This window comes from Ceratotherium simum, chromosome 15, assembly GCF_057802395.1.
Source record: "Ceratotherium simum simum isolate JZ-2026a chromosome 15, ASM5780239v1, whole genome shotgun sequence".
NCBI lineage: Eukaryota > Metazoa > Chordata > Mammalia > Perissodactyla > Rhinocerotidae > Ceratotherium > Ceratotherium simum.
The window spans coordinates 38941520-38964149 of NC_141914.1; the positions used below are offsets into that span (position 1 = coordinate 38941520).

General features: G+C 39.6%; 1 protein-coding gene across 1 annotated transcript in view; it reads left to right on the forward strand.

Moving 5' to 3' along the window:
- The window catches only part of PARL (presenilin associated rhomboid like), a 48159-nt gene extending 25840 nt beyond the window's left edge, over window positions 1–22319 (forward strand). Inside the window, exons 5-10 of the mRNA XM_004424670.3 lie at window positions 3065–3160; window positions 3745–3894; window positions 5705–5775; window positions 18363–18464; window positions 18601–18698; window positions 21994–22319. Coding sequence (XP_004424727.1) covers window positions 3065–3160; window positions 3745–3894; window positions 5705–5775; window positions 18363–18464; window positions 18601–18698; window positions 21994–22105 — 629 coding nt within the window. The 3' untranslated portion in view covers window positions 22106–22319. The remainder of the gene's footprint in view (window positions 1–3064; window positions 3161–3744; window positions 3895–5704; window positions 5776–18362; window positions 18465–18600; window positions 18699–21993) is intronic.
- The last annotated feature ends 311 nt before the right edge of the window (window positions 22320–22630 follow it).

Consider the following 22630-nt stretch of genomic DNA (forward strand, 5'->3'; position numbering starts at 1 on the left):
CCTAAATGGAGATACTAGCAGAGACCTTAAGCAGTTCTACTTCTTGAAGGAGGAGGAGGGAACCATTATTCTTGGAGCAGCTGCATACTAGGTGCATATACCTTATTTAAGCCTCACTACAACCTTTATGAGGTGTAGTATGTGTTATCCTCATTTTACAAATGAGAAAACTGAAGTGGAGGGGATGAAATGCCATAGGTCACAAAGCCACTAAGTGGCGTACCTAGGATTCAGACCTGAAAAGGCTGTTCCCTTTCTACCATGTTTTTCATATATTGAATTGTCACTGTGTGACTGCTACATTTAATTGTGCTTTCTCATTTAATCATCACTCAACTTTTCAAGGTAGATTTTATTACTTCCATTTTACAGAAGAGGAAACTGAGGCTGAGAGGTTAGGCCTCTTGTCCAGGTTATAGTGTAAGTAGGACAGAGTCAGTTCTGCTAGACTCCTTCACCTTACCTTTAGACAGTATGCAGTGCTGCCTCAGTAGGCCACACATCCTCTCCTGCTCACCTGCTTCTGCGGACCAGCCTATGCTATTTCCCAGATAAAGAGCCCTTTTTCTGGTGTCTGAAGTCCTAGAGTGACCAAGGTCAAAAGAAATCCTCTTAGCTACCCATGTCTTTGTGTCTCATAGAAAGAGCACTAGATTAGGAATTCTGGCTTGGCCACAAATTTGGCTCTCTGAAAACATGTACGTCTTAGAGCTTCAGTTTTGTCATGTGTAATTGGCCTTCAAAATGGATATGCAAGGAAGAAAATACTTGCATTTGACTTTTCTCATTTTTTTTTTTAATTTGTTAGTGTGTTTTATAATGCAGTACAGCGGTTCATATAATAATTTGGGTACGTATAGTCAGTTGTTCACTGATAGGATGCCACTGGTCTAAAGAAGTGAGGGGTTTGACTATAGTGTGTTCCAGTGCCAATATTCTGTCCTGATTTACCAGAAAGGCCCTCTTGCATTTGGGTTGAAAACTTGGCAGTGTTAACTCTTTGGCTACTGTTAACCCTGATGTCTTTAGTTATCTTTCCCTGTTTCAAGTCTTTTTCCCTAGTTGTAATGTCTTCAGAGACGCTGTCTACTTCTCTGCAGTGCTGTGGTGCTTGCGGTTTCCAGAAGTGTGTGCTGTGTGTCACCAATTTCAGGAAGTACCCTGTGGAACTGGCAGAGTAGGCAGAGTAGTTGTTGCCATTTTTCAGCCTAGCAGGCAGAATCAGGGGCTCTCTCTTTCCGTTGAACCACAATTGGAACAAAGTGCAAAGCCCTGACTATCTTTGTGATCATGGAAACCTGGGGCCAAACTATTCTCTGGTCTTCTTTACCCTGAGATGTCAATAGCTATGTACGACAACCTAGACCTCAGAGAGTTCTCTGAGTAGTAAAGATGTTTAACTCTCCCAAAAGAAACTGAAGAACCCCAGGTAACACTAATCACTGCTCACTTCCTTTGGGATAAACCCGCTGAGGTCTGTTCCTCTGTCTGAGGAGGCTCTGCCCTTTCTCTGCCCACCTCCCCTGCCCAGTGTTCCGGGCTCCTCATTGGAAGGTACACACAGTGCTCTTATTTGCTTTGCTTATGACCCCTTCTCCTCATCCTTTCATAAATACTTCTCACCAACTTTGAAAGAGTTCTAGTTAGTTATTTACCAAAAATGATATAAAAGCTGTCACAGTTCCTACTAGTAAGATATCTGGTAAAATTGATAGAGTCAATTCAGTTAAATGCAGTGAAACACGATTTAATGTGCTATGGAAAAAGGAAAAAATGCTGCCAATTCATCTGTGACACACCACCAATTGTAAGATGCGTCCTGATTTCGGATATTAAAATGGGAAAAATATTTTAGAATCTATGAAAGTAGTAGCTTCATTTCCTGCTTAGCTCTCAAGTGGGAGAGCAAAAATCGGATAGACGAGGACTGCCAGGAGATAGCTGAGAGCCTTACAGAGTGAGCAAATATGGAAGCCAAAGGTAACTCCAAGAGGTAGCAGCTGGCAGGGACTGTACAATGAGCATCTTCTAAAATAAATCCTCTCACCAGGATGTGGCTGGAATCAGTCCGTATTGTCATTAAAGAAGTTGGAAGGTCTAGTTGCCAGTTGCCTAAAGAGACTGGAGGAATCAATAAATGTTGAAATTCCTTTAATTAGTTCAAGTAGATGAGTGCATACTATGTGCAAGGAATTGTGGTACTTACAATCAATGAATTTTTTATGTTTTTATTTTTTTATTTATTTTTTTTTATATTTTTTTAATTTTATTTATTTATTTTTTCCCCCAAAGCCCCAGTAGATAGTTGTATGTCATAGCTGCACATCCTTCTAGTTGCTGTATGTGGGACGCGGCCCCAGCATGGCTGGAGAAGCGGTGCGTCGGTGCGCGCCCGGGATCTGAACCCGGGCCACCAGCAGCGGAGCGCGCGCACTTAACCGCTAAGCCACGGGGCCAGCCCCAATGAATTTTTTAAAGTTTGTGGTTTTCATGGGTAACTTAATTTCTTCCCTAAAATCTGACTAAATAGTTAATTTTATAATTAAGTAAACTTACTCAATTTAATGGTAGTTCTAGCAACATCAGTTCTTGGAGAAAAATAAAACAGTCACCCAACTCCGACATGCATCCATATCCATATCTATAGGTTTAAGAAGCGTACCATTCCCTGTGGAAAAAGAAGTGATGTTATATAGCTTTTCTACTCAGCAAAAGAACCTAATTCTGTACGTTACTTCTGTCTTTAGCTTGGCCGTTTTCAAACAATAATTATAGATCTGTTTATTGAGAAGAGTAAACTGAAGAAATAAAATATGGATCTGAGTGAAGGAAATTAGCTCCTAGAGTATTTGCAGTTTTCCAGGAATTCTCTGACTTTACTAACCTGTGACAGTTTTGATATTAAAAACATTGATTTCACTTACTTTCCTTAGCTCACTTTTCTTCCCAAGTATATAATATTCTTATATAATTGTGGTAGAAAATATTATTCAGGTGGACTTTTGGTCAGACTTTCTTTGCTCTCATTTTTAACCTCCCTAAATTGTAAATATTTATTTTGTAGGTATCATAGCTGCAAATGTTTTTGTATTCTGTTTGTGGAGAGTACCTTCTCTGCAGCGGACAATGATCAGATATTTCACATCCAATCCAGCCTCAAGTAAGTCTAACTTGTGCGATTTTATTTTGAGGTAGAGATAATATGAAAGAAATATTCTTTATGTTAATTGAAATGCTATAAAAAAGATGAATTACTTGTCAACAATTATAAGCAAAATCTGGAGGATAGGCTGTAAGCTCCTTGAGGACAGGACCTCATCATCTCTCATACTGCCGTGTCCCAGGTACCCATAATGTGCCTTGGGCATAGTAGGTATCTAAATATTTTTTAATGACTTAAGATCCATGATCACTACAAGTTTACTTTTTGAGGAGACTATTATGTATATACAACTGATATCTATAATTAAAATAATTTATTAATTCTGTTTTCTAACTAACGTTTGCCATAAAGACAAGTTGCTTTCATTGAACTGAGAATTTTTATTGGTTGTTTACTAAGTAGAAAAGAGACTTAAGACAGCTTTTTACCACTTTGAAAAGTGCTATCTTAAACCATCTTATTTAAACTTTTAACTGGCTCTGTTTTTGTTTCTCATGTTTGATTTGTTTCATAATAATACCAGAAAAAGTTTAGATAATTTTTACTGTGTGTTCACCTGACTGTTTTTCTTTCTCTTGTAGAGGTCCTTTGTCCTCCAATGTTGCTGTCCACATTCAGTCATTTCTCCTTGTTTCACATGGCAGCAAATATGTATGTTTTGTGGAGCTTCTCCTCCAGCATAGTGAACATTCTGGGTCAAGAGCAGTTCATGGCGCTGTACTTATCTGCAGGTAATAAGCTTTAATCTCGGGGCCTTTCAGAGTGTGAGCACTCTCACCCATCTGGAGCAGGGACAAAGGGAATGATTAAAGCCACATTCTATATATAGTAAATGCTCAGTACATATTTGTTTCTCGTATTGTTTGTACAAGATACCACAGGCTGGTGGGGCTCTTATCTTTCCTGCTACTGATTTTGCTGATTCCCTCTTACAAGAATTATTTAGGTATGTTTAGTTTTAAATTAACCAGGAGAGACAGGAGTTAAGGTTTAGTGTAGAATTTAAGCATGTCATTATTATCTTACTCAAGCCCGCTATTTTATAGATTAGTGGTTCCGAGACTTCCCGGCTGTCTCAGTCATCTGGATCTTTGTTAAATTACCGTAAGCTCATTTCCCGCAGTGTATTCAGTTTCCAGAAAATGTTAGATCAGAGCTATCCAATAAGATTTTCAAGAATGAGTTTATTCTATCTTTGTTGCAAGCATATATGTTATTAGCATGGAACCATTTGAGTCATGGTACTGGAGATAGCATCATTTCCTTATTTTGACTAGGAAATGGTAGCACAGGATCCCAGGTTCCTGGATGCTGCTAAATTGGCAATTGGTCTGTTAAATTTTATTTATCTGTTGGCAAAATGTGCTTAATTAAAACCACAAAGTATAAAAATTTATACTAAATAAAAATTTAGGGGCCGGCCCAGTGGCGTAGTGGTTAAGTGCACGTGCTTTGCTTTGGCAGCCCAAGGGTTCATAGGTTCAGATCCCGGGCGTGCACCGATGCACCACTTGTCAAGCCATGCTGTGGCGGCATCCCATATAAAGTAGAGGAAGATGGGCACGGATGTTAGCCCAGGGCCAGTCTCCCTCAGCAAAAAGAGGAGGATTGTCATCAGATGTTAGCTCAGGGCTAATCTTCCTCACCAAAAAAAAAATAAATAAATAAAAAAAAATTCATTCCTGAAATCCATTCATTTAAAAACAGTATATCTGGCAGTTATGTTATAGTGAAAAAAGCACCGAGCTTGGAGACGGAGGACCTAGGTTCAGATCTTATTTCTGCTGCCAGCTGTGTGATGTTGCAGAGAAGACTGTACCTCCTGAGGATAATAATACTTAGTCTTTCATGACAAGGGGTTGTAGAAAGGATTAAAGAAAAGCAACTACCACAAGGCCTAGAGTGAGTACTTAGTGTTAAATAAATACTCATCTAGTCCTTCAAAACTAGAAGCTGAGCAATCAATATCTTTGGCCTGTAGGATAAGTGTAGTTCTTTTCCCCAACCACTAGTTATGTTGCTGTAGGTACAAAGTGTCTGTTTCAGGTGCCATTAAGTCTTGCTCTATAGGAAGTTGCTTTTTAAAATGAGCCACACTCAACGTAGATGACATTGGAGCCAGAGGGACCTGTAAAGGATCATCTAGTCTAGACCTGCGGCAGAATCATTTGGCGAGCTGGGTAAAATATAGACTCTCTGGTCTCACTCCAGAGATTCTGATTTAGTGTTTGGAGTGCAGCCCAGAGGATTCCCAGACAGTTGGTTAGTTTGGGAACTAGTCTCTTTTCATGTGATAGATGAGGAAAATGATAACTGAGAGGTAAACTGAGTGACCCTATGTCACTCAGCAAGTTGTACAGTAGGTCAGACTTTTCTTTCCCTATAAGATACCTGAAGTAATAAGGCAGGATAAGTATTCATGCCTGTACCTTGTAGTGACCCAGGTAGAAACCCGACACTGTTAGTCTCTTTGGGGTGGAGATCAGAAATGAAAACCATTTTTATATCTCACTAAAATTACTGAAATGTTACTTTTCTCAGGCGTTATTTCCAGTTTTGTCAGTTATGTGTGTAAAGTTGCCACAGGAAGATATGGACCATCACTTGGTGCAGTAAGTATTTCTAATTTAAATTTTTTTTTTTTTTTGAGGAAGATTAGCCCTGAGCTAATATCTGATGCCAATCCTCCTCTTTTTGCTGAGGAAGATTGGCCCTGGGCTAACATCCGTGCCCATCTTCCTCTGCTCTATATGGGATGCCACCACAGCATGGCTTGATAAGCGGTGCATCAGCCTGAGCCCGGGATCCGAACCTGCGAACCCTGGGCTGCCGAAGTGGAGCACACGAACTCAACTGCTACACCACTGGGCCAGCCCCCAAGTTCTTTTAATTTAGTTTTTAACTTCATTTTCAAATTTTAGACTTAGAAAAAAGTTGCAAAATGAGTACAAAGAGTTCCTATATACCCTTCACCCTACTGTTAACTGCAGAATTACAGTACAATTATCAAAACCAGGAAATTAACATTGAAACAATACTATTAACTAATCTATATCTAATTTAGAGTTTATACATTTGTAAAGCCTTGTAAATTTCAGGCTATAGCTTTTAACCATTGATCATTTACATATACTTGCTGGAACAGAGTACATATCAAGAGGAGTAGTGAGAACAGTGGGTATCCAATCTCCATAAACCAGAGAGCCTAATCTAGCATTGGAAAATTCTACGTAATTAGATTTGAATCTGGTACTGTATCTTCCTATTTAGTCAATATTTGAGTGTCTGCTCTGCATATTAAACTACTTAGACACTGTAATAGAGACCGGGGATACAACCAGTGAATAAGATGATCAAAATCCCTGCCCTCAGAAGCTATCTTCTGGATGCTCAAAAAAAATATTTACAAATATGTTTTCTTTTGAGTTTAATGGCAGATTTCTAGGCACATGGAAATCTTTACATAATATTTCTTTAAAGACTACATATTCAATTTGTACATATTTAAATACTAATGCACTTAAATGCGTTCAAATAGGGAATTTCATATTTAAAGGAACTCTAAGAAGGTCCAATTTTGGAAAAGAATCCTTATGTAAAATAATCATCCCGTAATTTGTGTGTTCCTCAGATTTGTGTATACGTAATTTTCCTAATGAAGCCTATATCTTGTCCTGTGACCTACATTCTTTCTTAGCTTTAGCCTCCTTTTTTTCCTTCATGGAATGTTTGTTTTCTATATAAAATTTGGTTCTGGTATAATTTATGTATTTCAAATCCTCTTCTCAACCTCATTCACCAGCTAAGCACCTGTTATGTGAAGGCAATGAAGACCACTAGGATGGATAAGAAGTAGACTCTGACTTCAGGTCTAGTTTAGTTAGGGAGAAAACATTGTTCACACATCTAATACACACTGAAAGGCCTGAGTATTCTCTAGAGAACTTTGGGGGTTCTGAGGGTGGGGAGAGTTTTCTATTAGCTGAGAAGATCTGGGAGGGCATTTTAATGTTATTCCCATTTTAAAGATAAGAAACTGAAGTCCGAGATGAACAGAGTGTCACAGCATGGTGTTGGGAATTAGACTGAGTTTGAATCTCAGCTCTGCCACTTACCTGTGATTTCCAGGACATATTACTTAATCTCTCTGAACCTCAGTTTCCCCGTATAAAATGAGGATAACACATGCTATTTCTCATCTGCAATGCAAAGGGTCTTGCGAGTGCTTAGCATAGTAAGGAGCATGTAGTAAGAAATGTGGAAGTGATAGTTCCTATTCAGTCACCAGAATCCTATAGAGCCATGGCAAGATAAAATTATTATCCTCAAATACTTTCATTCATCTTGGTTAAAATTAAAAATATATTACCACGTATAGTGATATTTTTAATGAGAAATCTGGGGAGGGAAATGCTATTGACAAAATTGTGTTAGAAAATAAGAAGTATTGGTCTTACTGGCTTTGTCATAATCCTTTGTTAAAAGATGAAAGAGACTTAAAGAATATTTGTCAGTTACCACATTGGCACTAGGGAGCAGGAATACTGACTAGTGTTGGTAAGGGTTTTGTTTGGTTAGAGCTATGCGTATCCTAAATCTCCTTTAAAAATTGAGTTTCTTACTAGTTATTGATAGGAAGCTTTTCTCTAATCTGCTTTTCAAAAGTTTTTTATCTGCGAGATGTAACACTTAATCTTGAGATGGCAAAGATCAGTCAAATGTTTGTTGTAGGAAACAGCATTTGTTAAAATGTTAGAGAAATCTTTTTCACTTGAAGTTGTAAGTAGTTTATGATAGGCTGAATTTGCTCACCAACACTGTGATAACCTGCTTGCTATAACTTCATTGGTTTGACTATCATTGATCTAACCTGTACATAAAGTGAACTCGCTTGCTAAGTTAGGAAAGTGTCTTTAGTCTCTTCCTTACAAGGTTGCAAGTTAAATAAAATGGTCACTAAAGCAGATCTATTTGGAATTCCATTTTGATTTACCTATACTGTTTGGAGTACATCTCTTTGTGTCACTTTTTTAATGGCTGCTCTAGGTTTTGCAATATGTGTACATCACTTATAACAGTCTTTTGGTGGTGTCATTTTGCCAGTTTAAGTGAAGTGAACTGTTCCTCCCTTTTTGTCCGTATGCCCTCCCCAAATTCTAATATAATTGTCTTAAATATTTCCTTTACATACATTTAGAATATCAGTCACTATTAGAATTTTTGCCTCAACCATTAAACATAATTTAGAAAATTCCAAGGGAGAAGGAAAGTCTATTGTATTTAGACATAATTTTAACTTTTCCATTGTTCTTCCTTCCTAATGTTCTAAGAGTCCTCCTTCTATGATTTTTTTTCTGTTTAGAGAACTTTCTTTAGCCATTCTTTTAGGTAGGTCTGCTGGTGACAGATTCTCTCCATTTTTCTTTGAGGATGTCTTGGTATCCCCTTTATTTCTGAAGGATATTTTCATGGGATATAAACTTCTAGGCTGACAGTTCTTTCAGTGCTTGAAAAAGGTTGTGCCGCTTCTTTTTGGCCTCCATAGTCTCGGAAGAAAAATCCTTTGTGTTCGAATAGCTTTTCTCATATAGGTGAGGTGTTGATTCTCTTACTGCTTGTTAGACTTTTTTTTTCCTTTGTCTTTAGTTTTCAGAAGTTTGACTGTATGTCTTGTCATGGATATCTTTGTGTTTTCCTGTTTGGGGTTCGCTCAGCTTCTTGAATCTATAGGTTTATGTCTTTTGGGAAATTTTCAGCCATTTCTTCAGATACTTTTTCAGCTTCACCCTTTTTCTCTTCTTCTGGAACTCGGTTGACATGATGTTAGATTGCTTGTTATAATCTCATGGGTCCCTGAAACTCTTTAATTTTTTTAAGTCTGTTTTCTCTGTTGTCCAGATTGGGTAATTGCTGCTTTGTTTCAAGTTCATTTATTATTTTCTCGGCCCTTTCCATTCTGCTTGAGTCCATCCGTTAGTGTTTTTATTTAGGTTATTGTATTTTTCGGTTCTAGAGTTTACATTGTTCTTGATATCTTTTATTTCTTTGCTGAGCCTTTCTGTTTTTGTGCTGTTTTTTCTCTTGTTTCAAATATGTTTGTAATTGCTTGTTGAAGCATTTTTATGATGGCTGCTTTAAAATGCTTGTGAGATAATTCTGACATCTGTGTCATGGTGTTGGTGTCTATTAATTGTCTTTTCTCATTCAAGTTGAGGTTTTTCTGGTTCTTGGTATAATGAGTGATTTTTAAATGAAACTTGGACATTTTGGATATTAGAAGACTTTGAATATTGTTTAAGTGTACTCTTTAGCAGGCCCCTCTGGCGAGCAAAGGGAGTGCACTGAGCATGACTGCCAGGTGAGGGTGGGAGTCCAGGTTCTCCACTCAGCCCCCTTTGACTCTGTGGGGAGAAGGGCTCTTGTAACTGCAGGGCAGAGTGGGGAGTTCTGGGAGTTCAGGCTCCCCAGTAGACCTCTGCTGATACTGCGCTGGCTAGGAAGAGCAAGGGTAACTTGTTACTGCTGCCCATGGGACCTCCACTGACACCACCCTGTCAGGGGTATTGGGGTACTTCATTATAGTCTGCAAGGGTGGAAGTCTAGCTCTCCACTCAACCTTTGCTGATGGGGATTGGGCCACAGTTTTTTCTGTGGTGTTTGGCTGGAGTAGAGGGGTTATTGTCTAAAAGCTTTCTGTCTTGCTAGGCTACCCTTTCTTGGTCCTTTGGCTGGAGAGAGCATTTTTGGGGGGAGCAGACCTATCTTGTCTGAGTTCATTGATATTTATGGGTTGTGAGCTTCTCCAGAGCCCAATTTGTGCTATATGAGGCCAAAACAAAACCCAGGGAACTCACCACTGTGTCATTCCGTAGATCCCAAGGTTCCTAGCTTGTGTGCTTTCCTCTTGCAGCTTTTCAGAGTCTAAGTTCTTATGTTTGTTTTACATATAAGGGTTTTTAGCTGTACTTAGCTTGTGGAAGCAGAAGGCCCCTTAGACCAAAATCTTTTAAATTCATAATGCAAAAAGAAAATCACATATGGGGCCGGCCCAGTGGTGCCAGCGGTTAAGTGCGCGCGCTCCGCTGTGGCGGCCCGGGATTCACCGGTTCAGATCCTGGGCGCGCACCAACGCATCGCTCGGCAAGCCATGCTGTGGCGGCGTCCCATATAAAGTAGAGGAAGATGGGCACAGATGTTAGCCCAGGGCCAGTCTTCCTGAGCAAAAAGAGGAGGATTGGCAGATGTTAGCTCAGGGCTGATCTTCCTCAAAAAGAAAAGAAATCACATATAAAAGCCATTGATATGATAGATATGAAGATTATATAGATATTGAATATCATTTACTTAGAAAATAAGTGAAAAATTATATGTGCATATTGATTACAAATACATAACCAGTGTACATAAACAAATTATTGGTGGAGAATAAAAGAGCTTCACCTCTAACCAAGAAGGCAGACCTCTGGGGTCTACGTGGATCAGGATTCATGACTCTCTGAAATCGTATCTAAAATATATGTGAAATCTTTCTGAGGATAAAGGGCCCATTTTCATTATGTTCTTAAAAGCCTCTGACTAGAAAAGGTAAAAATAAAGAATCTCTGCATGGGGGTGGGCCCGAACATTTGTCAGAAAAGCAAGTTGTGATTTATTCAGACACATAAATATGTTTAAATTTGTGTAGATAAAGGTCCCTTTGAGAAAATTCTAGAAGGATAATGGAACTGCCTATCTTTAAAATAGTATATAATAAGTACAATAAGTTATAGTTAGAAGGAAACAGGCTTTACATAGAAATGCATAGCTAATGAGAATTTTCTTTAGTATTAAAATACCTGTGGGGCCGGCTCCGTGGCGTAGCGGTTAAGTGCATGTGGCAGCCTGGGTTCAGATCCCGGGTGGGCACCGACGCACTGCTTGTCAGGCCTTGCTGTGGCGGCGTCCTACATAAAGGGGAGGAAGATCGGCACCGATGTTAGCTCAGGGCTGATCTTCCTCACAAAAAAAACAAAAAATATATATATCTGTAACGAGCATGTTAGAGAATATAATCATCCATGGAGAAGTAATTTAGAGGGACCTAACAGAAATTTAGCTCTTTCACATCAGCTAATCAAATTATATTTGCTTCATTTTGTGAAAAAGTGTAATTTTGGGTTTTTTCTCTGAGAAAATAAGGTTTCAACTTGATTTCTTCTGGGTTTTGTTGAGTTGACTTTTTTAGGTTTTGTTTAAAAATAAACCTAGGACACTGAAGTTGCACATATGCTGTAAAGCCTGGAAGGTGATGGGCTCCTGTTCACTTTCACATTCTCAGTTACATTGATATCTCCTCTGCTTAATACAGTATGTGCTGATAGATTTTGGGGGCAGATGTTGAAGTTCCAGCCAGAATACATCTTTCAGAATAAATATAAACACGGCCATTGTAACATGCTGCACCCTAGAGGAACTGTGACCCAGCAACTTTTGTGGGGAAATAAGCCAGCCATCTTCTGAGGTAGTTCTGATACCCTGGAAAGTTGCTGTGACCCATTTAGGACATGGAGTAGGGAACCAGGGAAAGGTTGAACAAGTTATGGAGGCTGTGTGCGTGCATGTGTGTATTTCCACAAAACCAGTGATCTCCCTGTTAAGGGAAGTCAGGATTTCAGAAGACCCTCGTGTGTTACAGACTTGCCCAGAAGCCAGTTTGGTCAATATACAATAGCAGACAATTGATCTTAAATATAGCATGTGGAATTCTGACTCCTAACCCCCACTGTCAGATTGGCCGGTAACACTGACACCCAGCCTATCCCCTTTACTATGTAGTTGAGGCTGTTGTTTCCTTGTTCTTTCACTTTTTCAGCCTAAGCGCTGGGTTGTCTTTGTCCACTTACCTTAACTCAGATCTTAAGTTCTCCTTCCAAGGGATATTCATGCTGTCTTTCCATCTTGCAGTTACCCCAACCCATTCCTAGGAATGCAGCTTGAGCTGGTTTCCCTATTTAGGCAAACCGGCAACTAGATATTAGGGGCTGGGGACATCTGGGATCCCTGGAACTCATGGTGCTCTTCTTTGAAGTGTTAGTGAATGTAAGATAATCCTGTGTTCTGAAGCAACTCCTCACGTAGAGGACACCAAATAAACGGTGATTAAGAGAGGTAGATGCTATTTTCCAGAAATAGCCTTTATAATATGAAAAAGTAGGGATTTTTCCTTTTAATTACAGTCAATTGTAGGAGCACCTTTTAAAAATCATTTTTCTCTTACGTGTCTTTTTTTAACATCCTATTTTGAAATAGTTTAAATCTTACAGAAAAGTTGCAGGAATAGTACAAAGCATTCCCAGGTTTTTGAAATAAAACCTCAGGTTTACTGAGGTATAATTGATATACAAAAAACTGCCTGTATTTTAAGTTTATAATTTGGTAAGTTTAGACATGTAGATCCCCATGAAACCATCACCACAGTCAACATAGTGAACATATCCATCATTCCCAAAGGTTTCCTGGTGCTCTTCTGGAATCCCTTCCTCTTCCTGTCCCCCCCATTCCTAGGCAACAGCTTCTCTACTTTCTGTCAAGGTAGATTCATTTGTACTTATTTTTTCGATTTTTATATTCATAGAATCATACAGCATATACTCCTTTTTGTTGTTGTTCTGGCTTCCATTACTCTGTATAGTTATTTTGAAATTCATCCATGTAGTTGTGGTATCAGTAATTTATTCCTTTATATAGATGAATAATATTCCATTATATGGATTTACCATAATATGTATATCCATTCACCTGATGGACATTTGAATTGTTTCTAGTTTTGGCTGTTATAAAAAAGCTGCCATGAGGGCCGGCCCCGTGGCTTAGTGGTTAAGTGAGTGTGCTCCGCTATTGGCGGCCCGGGTTCGGATCCCGGGCGTGCACCAACGTACCACTTCTCTGGCCATGCTGAGGCCACGTCCCACATACAGCAACTAGAAGGATGTGCAACTATGACATACAACTATCTACTGGGGCTTTGGGGGAAAAAAGGAGAAGGATTGGCAATAGATGTTAGCTCAGAGCCGGTCTTCCTCAGCAAAAAGAGGAGGATTAGCACAGATGTCAGCTCAGGGCTGATCTTCCTCACAACAAAAACAAAACAACAAAAAAGCCACAAACATTTGTGCACAACTCTTTGTATGGGTGTATGCTTTCATTTCTCTTAGGTAAACACCTAGGAGTGGAATGACCAGATCACATGGCAAATACATGTTTAACTTTTAAGGAACTGCCAAACTGTTTTCCAAGTGGTTGTAGTAGTTTACTTTCCCACCAGCAGCGTAAGGTTTCCAGTTTCTCCACATTCTCACCAACACTTGGTGTGGTGAGTCTTTTTAATTTGTGATAGGTATACAGTGATATCTCAGTGTGGTTTTAATTTTCATTTTCCTAATGACTAATGATGTTGATCATCTTTTTATGTGCTCATTTGCTATCCATCTATCTCCTCTGAAGTGTCTGTTCAGTCTTTTGCCTATTTTAAAAAATTTTCCTTTTAATTGAGTTTTTCTTTATATATTCTGGATACAAGTCCTTTAGCAGATTTCTGATATGCAGGTATTTTCTTTTAGCCTGTATCTTATCTTTTCTCTTAACAGTGTCTTTTGAAAGAGTGTAAGTTTTTAATTTATATGAAGTCTGATTTATTTGTTTTCTTATGTATCGTGCTTTTTGGTCTCATAATTATGGAATTGTTGCCTAACCTGAAGTCACAAAGAGTTTTCTCCTAAAAGTTTTTATTTTATGTTTTACGTTTAGGTCTGTGTTTCACTTTGAAAGAATTGCAAAATACTCTTGAACCAGTGTCACCAATTTTTAACATTTTGCCACATTTTACTTATCATTTTCTCTATATACCCATGCTTTTTTTTTTCAGAACCATTTGAGAGTAGGTTGGATATATCATGCCCTTTTTTTTTTTTTTTTCTGGTAAGGAACATTAGCCCTGAGCTGACATCTGTGCCCCTCTTCCTCTGTTTTGTTTATGGGACGCCGCCACAGCATGGTTTGATCAGCAGTGCATATGTCCGCACCCAGGATCCGAACCTGTGAATTCCGGGCCACTGAAGCAAAGCACGTGAACTTAACCACTATGCCACCAGGCTGGCCCCGTACATCATGCCCTTTTACTCCTAAATACTTCAGTGTATATTTCCAAAGAACATGAACAGCCTTATGTATCCCACAGTACAGTTATCAAATTCAAGAAATTTAATGTTGATATAATACTTTCATTTAATCTATAGAACATATTCTAGTTTTGTCAATTGTCCCAATAATGTTCTTTGTAGCTATTTTTCCCCCCTCTAAGATCATGTATTGCATTTAGTTGTCGTGTCTTTTTGGTCTTCTAAAAGCTGGGACATTTCCACAGCCGTTTTTTTTTTTAAATTGAGGTATAACTGACGTAACATTATATTAGTTTCAGATGTACAACATAATGATTCAATATTTGTATATATTGCAAAATGATCACCACAATAAGCCTAGTTAACATCCGTGACTATACATAGTTACAAAATTTTATTTTTCTTTGTGATGAGAGCTTTTTTTTTTTTTTTGTGAGGAAGATCAACCCTGAGCTAACATCCATGCCAATCCTCCTCTTTTTGCTGAGGAAGACTGGCCCTGGGCTAACATCCGTGCCCATCTTCCTCCACTTTATATGGGACGCCGTCACAGCATGGCTTGACAGGTGGTGCATTGGTGCGTGCCCAGGCTGCCAGCAGCAGAGTGCGTGCACTTAACCACTACACCATGGGGCCGGCCCCATGATGAGAACTTTTAAGATCTGCTCTCTTAGCAACTTTCAAATATGCAATACAGTATTATTAACTATGGTCACCATGCTGTACATTACATCCCCAGGACTGACTTATTTTATAACTAGAAGTTTGTACCTTTTGACCTTCACGCATTTTGCCCCCTGCCTCTGGCAACCACCAATCTGTTCTCCGTATATATGAGCTTGTTTTTTGTTTTTGTTTTTGTTTTTTAGATTCCACACAGAAGTGAGATCAAACGGTATTAGCCTTTCTCTGTCTAACTTATTTCACTTAGCGTAGTGCCCTCAAGGTCCGTCCATGTTGTCGCAAATGGCAAGATTTCCTTCTTTGTTTATGGCTGAATAATATCTCATGGTATATGTATATATAGCACATTTTCTTTATCCGTTCATCCATCAGTGAACACTTAGGATGTTTCCCTGTCTTGGCTATTGTAAATAATGCTGCAGTGAACACATGGGGGTGCATATATCTTTTTGAGTTAGTGTTTTTGTTTTCTTTGGATCAATACCTAGAAGCGGGATTGCTGGGTCGTATGGTAGTTCTATTTTTAATTTTTTGAGGCACCTCCATACTGTTTTCCATATGGCTGCACCAATTTACATTCCCATCAACGGTGCACAAGGGTTCCCTTTTTTCCACATCCTCGCCAACACTTCTTTCTTTTTGACAATAGCCATTTTAATGTGTGTGAGATGATATCTCATTGTGGTTTTGATTTGCATTTTCCTGATGATTAGTGATAGCACTTTTTCATGTACCTGTTGGCCATCCGTCTTCTTTGAAAAAATGTCTAGTCAGATCCTCGGCTCATTTTTTGATCGGATTGTTTGTTTTTTTGCCATTGAGGTATGTGAGTTCTTGGTATATTTTGGATATTAACCCCTTGTCAGATATGATTTGCAGATATTTTCTCCCAGTTGGTAAGTGGCTCTTTCTTTTTGTTGATGGTTTCCTTTGCTGTGCAGAAGCTTTTTAGTTTGATGTAGTCCTACTTGTTTATTTTTGCTTTTGTTGCCTTCACTTTTGGTCAGCTTTTTTTTTTTTTCTTTTTTTATGGCATTAACAGTTTTGAACAATGCAGGCCAGTTATTTTATAGGGTGTCTCTTTCCTCACGATTAGCCTCTGATTGTGTATTTTTGGTTGGAACGCTGCATGAGTGATGTCGTGGCCTTGGGTGTCATAGCTGGAGGTATGTGGTGTCCATTTGCCCTCTTGTCCATTTGGTGTCTGGTTAAGCTGTTATCCAGCTTCTCTATTGTAAAGTTAGTTTTCCTTTTCTTTTTAAAATTAACAAGTAATTTGTGAGAAGATTCTTTGTGATTATGTAAATATCTTGATACCTTGTTCATCAACCCTCCTCCCCTACCCAGAAATAGCATCCATTGATTGATTGATTATTCTAGCTTGAATCCATTTTTACTGTGATGGTTGTTGTAAGGGTGAAGGTGTACATCTAATTAGCTTCCCCTAATGTTAACATCTTCCATAACCATGGCTCACTTATTAAAACTAGGAAGTTAACATTGGTATATTACTGTTAACTGCAGACTATATTTGGATTTCCCCCATTTTTCCATGATGTTCTTTTTTTTTTTTTTTTGGATGAGGAAGAGTAGCCCTGAGCTAACATCCGTTACCAGTCCTCCTGTTTTTGCTGAGGAAGATTGGCCCTGGGCTAACATCCATGCCCAACTTCCTCTGCTTTCTTGGTGGGACGCCTGCCACAGCATGGCTTGATGAGTGGTGCGTAGATCCATGCCCGGGATCCAAGCCTGCGAACCCCGGGCCACCAAAGCAGAGCACGTGAACTTAACCACTACGCCACCAGGCCGGCCCCTCCATGGTGTTCTTTTTTTTGGTTTCAGGATACTACATTGCATTTAATTGTCATGTCTTTTTAGTATCCTCCAGTCTGTGATGGTTTCTCAGTCTTTCATGACCTTGATACTTTTAAAGAATAGTGGGAAGATACTTTGTAGAATGTCTATCATGGGAGTTTTATTATTTTTAATAAGTAAGATTTGTCTCTATTAAGAACTTTGGTAGAAGACAAATAAACCAAACTGACTGCTTCCCTTTGCTTTCTCCCTGGTCTCGAGCCACACTCCACACTCCAGCCAGACTCAGCCTCTTTGCAGTCCTCCACCTCACTGTACTCGGACCTCCAGGCTTGGTTCAAGCTGGTTTTCTACCTAGAACACTTTTCCCATCTCCTCCCCTTTTATCTGGCCAGCACCTGGTCACCATTCCGTGCAAAGCTTGGTGTCACTTATGAACCCTGAGCTCTCCCTCCCACATGCTGCCACAGCATGCTGTGCTTCCCCATCGTAGCTGGTCATAGTTTGTTGTTTTTACGTATGTCTTTCCTGCACTCTGTAAGCTGCATTAAGGAGGGACTGTTGGTTTTGTTTCCCTTGTGTATCCCCCACATCAAGTATAGTGCCTAGTACGTACTAGGACTCAAGTATTTGAATGAATAATTACCGTGAGATTTAATGTGAATTTGGGATTATGATCCAGTTCTACCATTTAGAGGAATTGGGAACATGTCTAGCATTGAGAGAGGTTAATTAAATTAGCATAATTTATCCAGGAGATATTTCATAGCCATTATAAATTTAAATTATGAAGATTACATAACAACCTGGAAAAACATATAGTAAAAGAAAAAACTATCTAAACAACAATCATAATTTCAACAATAACAAAAAATGGCTGATTTATTGATCATAAGGTTGTGAGGTTTAGATTTTTAGTCTCTAACGTGAGGTTGTTGGGGGAAGTGCTGCTCACGCAGGCGGATGCCTGGTCCCCGGGAGGATGCCGTAAGGGGCAGATTGTGCAGAGCCACGGGATAAACATGGCATGCTTTCCTGAAACAAAACTTTTGCTCAACGGTTTTAAGGAAAATGTTTAGTTTTATTATGAAGTAGTATGTAAATTTCACGTGATTTTTTTTTTTAAGATAAAGTATTATAGTTGGAAAAAGTTCCATGCATGTGGGTTTCTTTGGGCAAATTTCATGCTCACTCACTCTGTTTGGGGGAGCTTTGAAGTTTGAGAGGTTCTTTTATGTCATTACATAAAATGATGCATGTGACACGCTTAACACTCTCCCTGGAGTTCATGAAGCACTCACAGGCTGGTTGTTACACATCTTATTGCCTGTAGTTGATCCTTTCCAGGTGGTTACTGCGTGAGGGACTTGGATCCCCTTTGGCTGATATTTTGTATGTTAGTAACTGAAAGCTTTTAAACTTTGTGTCACCTAGAAATATGTGGCTTATAAACTTCCTGGAAAAAGTATTGCTACTTTAGACATTAGTCACTAAGCAGTTGAACATTGAGAGTGTCACATTTTCACCAATGTGTTAATTTGCAGTCGGGCGCCATCATGACTGTCCTCGCGGCTGTCTGCACTAAGATCCCAGACGGGAGGCTCGCCATTATCTTCCTTCCAATGTTCACGTTCACGGCAGGGAATGTGAGTATTTTTATGAAGTGAAGTGCTGGGGTCAGTGGTGATATTTTTACATTGGATTCTTGCCCTTAAATTAGAAATGTCCATGCTGGAGGAATCAAAGTTGTACTAGTTCTTTTTCTCTTTTGCTGGCTTTCAGGCCCTAAAAGCCATTATTGCCATGGATACAGCAGGAATGATCCTGGGATGGAAATTTTTTGATCATGCAGCGCATCTTGGGGGAGCTCTCTTTGGAATGTAAGTTTGTGTGTGATTGATTGCTACACTGCTTTCTCTCAGGTCATTTCCCTCCCCCCACCCCCACCCCTAAGGAAGGCAGAGTAAGGCAGTTAGCTCCATGAAGCAGGGGCATGTGGGGTTGGGAGGGCGAGGAAACTTCAACATGGTTTGCCTCGGCCTTGCCCAGTTTCACCACGTAAGGTGGGAGGTAGGAATATCAGCCACGCTCCTGCCTCGCTCATTTATAGAGAAAGACCATCTGTGCCTCTACCCTACACTCACCCTCAGGTCAGCCCAGTGTCTGTGCTGTCCTCTCCTTTCCCCGCTCTCAGGCCTCCTCTCCCCTGCCCAGCCCACCCTGCTTCCATCTCCCCATTGCTGGGCAGACGCACTCAGTGGGTGGAGCTCTTCCTCTGCCTGTGGTGAGTGTGCGGGTGCCTGCGGTGTGACCGGAAGAGAGGCCAGGGATCATCAGCCAGCCGTTGAGCACTTACTGAGCATCTGCTGTGTGGCAGGCACTGAGCTAGTCCTTATGTTATACTGTAATTACCTCCATTTTGCTGATGGGGAACTGAGGCTCAGAAGTGATCTTTCCCAGGTCAAACAGCTCTTAAGTAGCAGAGCAGAAATTGAAACCCAGACCCAAAGCCTTTCCCCACTTGTCACATCATATTGAGTGCAGTTGCATTGTGCTCACAGGATCTTCCTTGTGCTTCAGACAGTGGACTTTTGCCTAGAACCTAGTATTGCTGTAGTGACTCTGTTGTTGTCTGTCTGATGTGCTGGACCCCCTAATGGCCTATCTTTTCTTGCATAAATGTTGCCCTTTGCCCTTACTTGGTTTTTACTTTGTTTGATGACAATGGAAAAACTTAGATTTTTCTACCTTTTTTTTAATTAAAAAACTTATTCTAAGTGGAGCAGTTTTGCCCAGTAGGCGGTGGAACTAAATGCTATTATGCCATTTATAATTTTCAGTGATGGTTAAAGAATAGCATATGTGAGTTCTAGCTTTAATAGCAGCACATTATAAATAGTCAAAACTGACCCAATATTACAGTATGAGGAACATAAAGACTTTTATGAAAAAGTGTTCTGTTTCATGAACTCTAAATTTATCTGGATCATTCCATGTATACTTAAAGGATCTTCTCCCCAGCAGGTTTTTATTCTTCTGAAGTATAATTAGATGACCTTTTTCCATTCTGAAAATAATTGGATCAAATGCATTTTAAAGTCCAGGATCTGAAAGGCAGAGGAATCCTTTCTCTTTGCTGTTTCTAATTTCATCTCCTTTCATTTACTAGATCTTAGTCATATCCAGAATTCATCTTTTCTAACATCTTTAATCTAGATTTAGAAATCTAAAGATTTAGAAATCATTACTAATGGTGAAGATTCCATTAGTGTCCAGCACATTTCCTTGACTTTTATGTCCTCCACCATATTTTATGATCTGTACCTAGTACTGTTGCAATAATAATAGCTAACATGTATTGAATATTTGCTGTGTGCCTAAGCTAAGGGCTAATTTAATACTCTTAAAATCCGTTGAGGTATTCCATTTTACAGAAAGGAAACTGCTTAAAGAAGGGAACTTGTCCAAGGTCACACACCTACTCATTGCAGAGCGTAAGTTTGCGACTGAGCATAGACTGTGAGGCTGCTGCTGCAAAAAAAGATATCTCAGAAATTGGTCATTTTGAAGTGTTTCTCTAATTTTAATTTAGCCAAATGACCAGTTATACTTAAACTTACGAGTATAATCAGAACAGTGTACCTGTAAGATTTAGCGTATTTGACCCTTTGCTTGAAATAAGTAGGTTAAAAAGATTTGGGAAGACGCTTTATTAATGGAGAGTTCCTGACAAGTGATTGATTTCTTGCAAGAATTTTACAATTGCATTTGGATCTTAGGGTGATCCTTTTTCTCTTGTTTTACGTTCACCACAGAATTTGACTCTAAACCCAAAAGAATTTTGCTACATGCCTATTAATTTGCATGTTTTTTAAATGCCTTTTTTCTTTCTGTAAATTTGATTGTTTATTTTTCGGAATTTTAATGGTGATTATTTTGATGGTCAGATTTTAACTATATTTAGTGAATATTAAGATTCAGGTACAATCCAAGCACTTTATAATAAATACATATCAGAACATTTAAAAAAGTTAAAACATTAAGCTGCTATTCTGATACCAATGTTAAGTCAGAGCCTTTTTCAGTCAGGTGTCTGGGAGATGCAGAGATCAACAAAATCTAGTCTCTGCCTCAGGGAACGTGAAATTTGTTTGAGAAAATCAGGGCAAAAATAAAGGTTTCAACAATAGCAGCTTTCATTAACAGCCATTCCAAGTCAACCCCATGTCCTCCAGGAAGCCCTCCCAGCTTTCCCCCAGCCCAGCGGGGGAGTTAGGTGCCCCTGAGTTACACTTGCAGCCTCTGCTGCCCTTGGCTAGAGTGCCTGGGCTTGCAGTACCTGGGCCTGTGGGCTTCTCAAAGGCAGGCGGGCCTCTTCTCGTTCGTCACTCACTGTGTGTTCCTCATCTTGTAGTACATGCTCCCGGATGCTGCAGAATAGTACAATGGTTAGAGCATAGGTTTCGGAGTCAGATTTGGGTTCTAGTCTCAGTTCTGGTGATTCCCAGTTGTGCAGCCCGAGCAAGTTAAGTTAGCGAACCTCTCAGTGCTTCAGCTTCCTCGGCTCGTTGCTTCCGGCTGCTTTTAGGCAGTTTTTAACAGGAGAATGGGGATTGGAACTATATTTTACAAGGTGGGCGGAATTTGGATCAGCAGACCACCCTTTGTGTAGCCAGGCAGAAGATGACGAGAAGCATTTAAACTGTTATAGCCATCATTAGTAAACTCTAATTCTGACATTTCTTACACTTGACGGAATAAAGAGTCCAGGTATAGAATCACTTTGACCTGCAGGTGAGTCCTTGATTGACCACTTAGGAGCTGTTAGCACCTCGGGCAAATGACTTGCTCTCTGACTTGGTTTCCTCATGTCTGTGATGGGAAGAGGGATGCTTAACTTGTAGGGCTGTGGTGAATCAAAAGTAGTGTGTGTGAAGTGCTTACTCTTTTCAGAGCAGTCACACGTGGTCCCATCCTACTTCCGTCTTTTTCATATTCTGTATATTAAGGGTAAGTCAATGATCTACATTAAATAATCAGCTATTTTAGTAAGCTAGATAGTAAATGACAGTGGCATTCAATTTTTAAAATGTCAACTTGATATCATCGTGGTACTTAGCATTTGTATGTCATACTGTTTGAATGTCGGACCTGGTTTGTTTTTCTTTTCCCCAGATGGTATATTACTTATGGTCATGAACTCATTTGGAAGAACAGGGAGCCTCTAGTGAAAATCTGGCATGAAATGAGGACTAACGGCCCCAAAAAAGGAGGTGGCTCTAAGTAAAACTGGGGTGAGACGATACTGGTGCGTCTGGTCCATGCTGCCTGAAGCCCCAGGAACGCGTCAGCCCTGGAGTGACCACATCTTTGTTCCTGCCTGGAAGACACCCAGCATCTAGCTTTCCCAAGTATTATAAACTATGTCCGCAGTACATGTCTTATTAGACGTGAATTATGACAAAGTTGTGAAATAAAGGTTTGTATCTCTAGTTTGTAAACTCGAGGGTGTGTCTCTCTTTTGAAGAGCACTACTGCTGCCCTGGAATCTTGCTGTTAGTTGTAACATTTGACATAGTTTGAGCGGTGAACCTGGCAAGAGTGCATAGGAAAGACTTGATTGCAACTCAGAGGTTCATGTTTTTTGTACATTGGCCTTCTAGCATCCCTGCTAAGCCTTTACTCTTACTTACCTACCCCTTTTCTTGGTTGGTTTAGAGGTAAAAGTTGAATATCTTCTCCCTGGCATGGTCTGCATAACAGCTGCAGTATTTTCTAAATTTTCCTAAGAAAGATAATGTTTTCTGGCAGT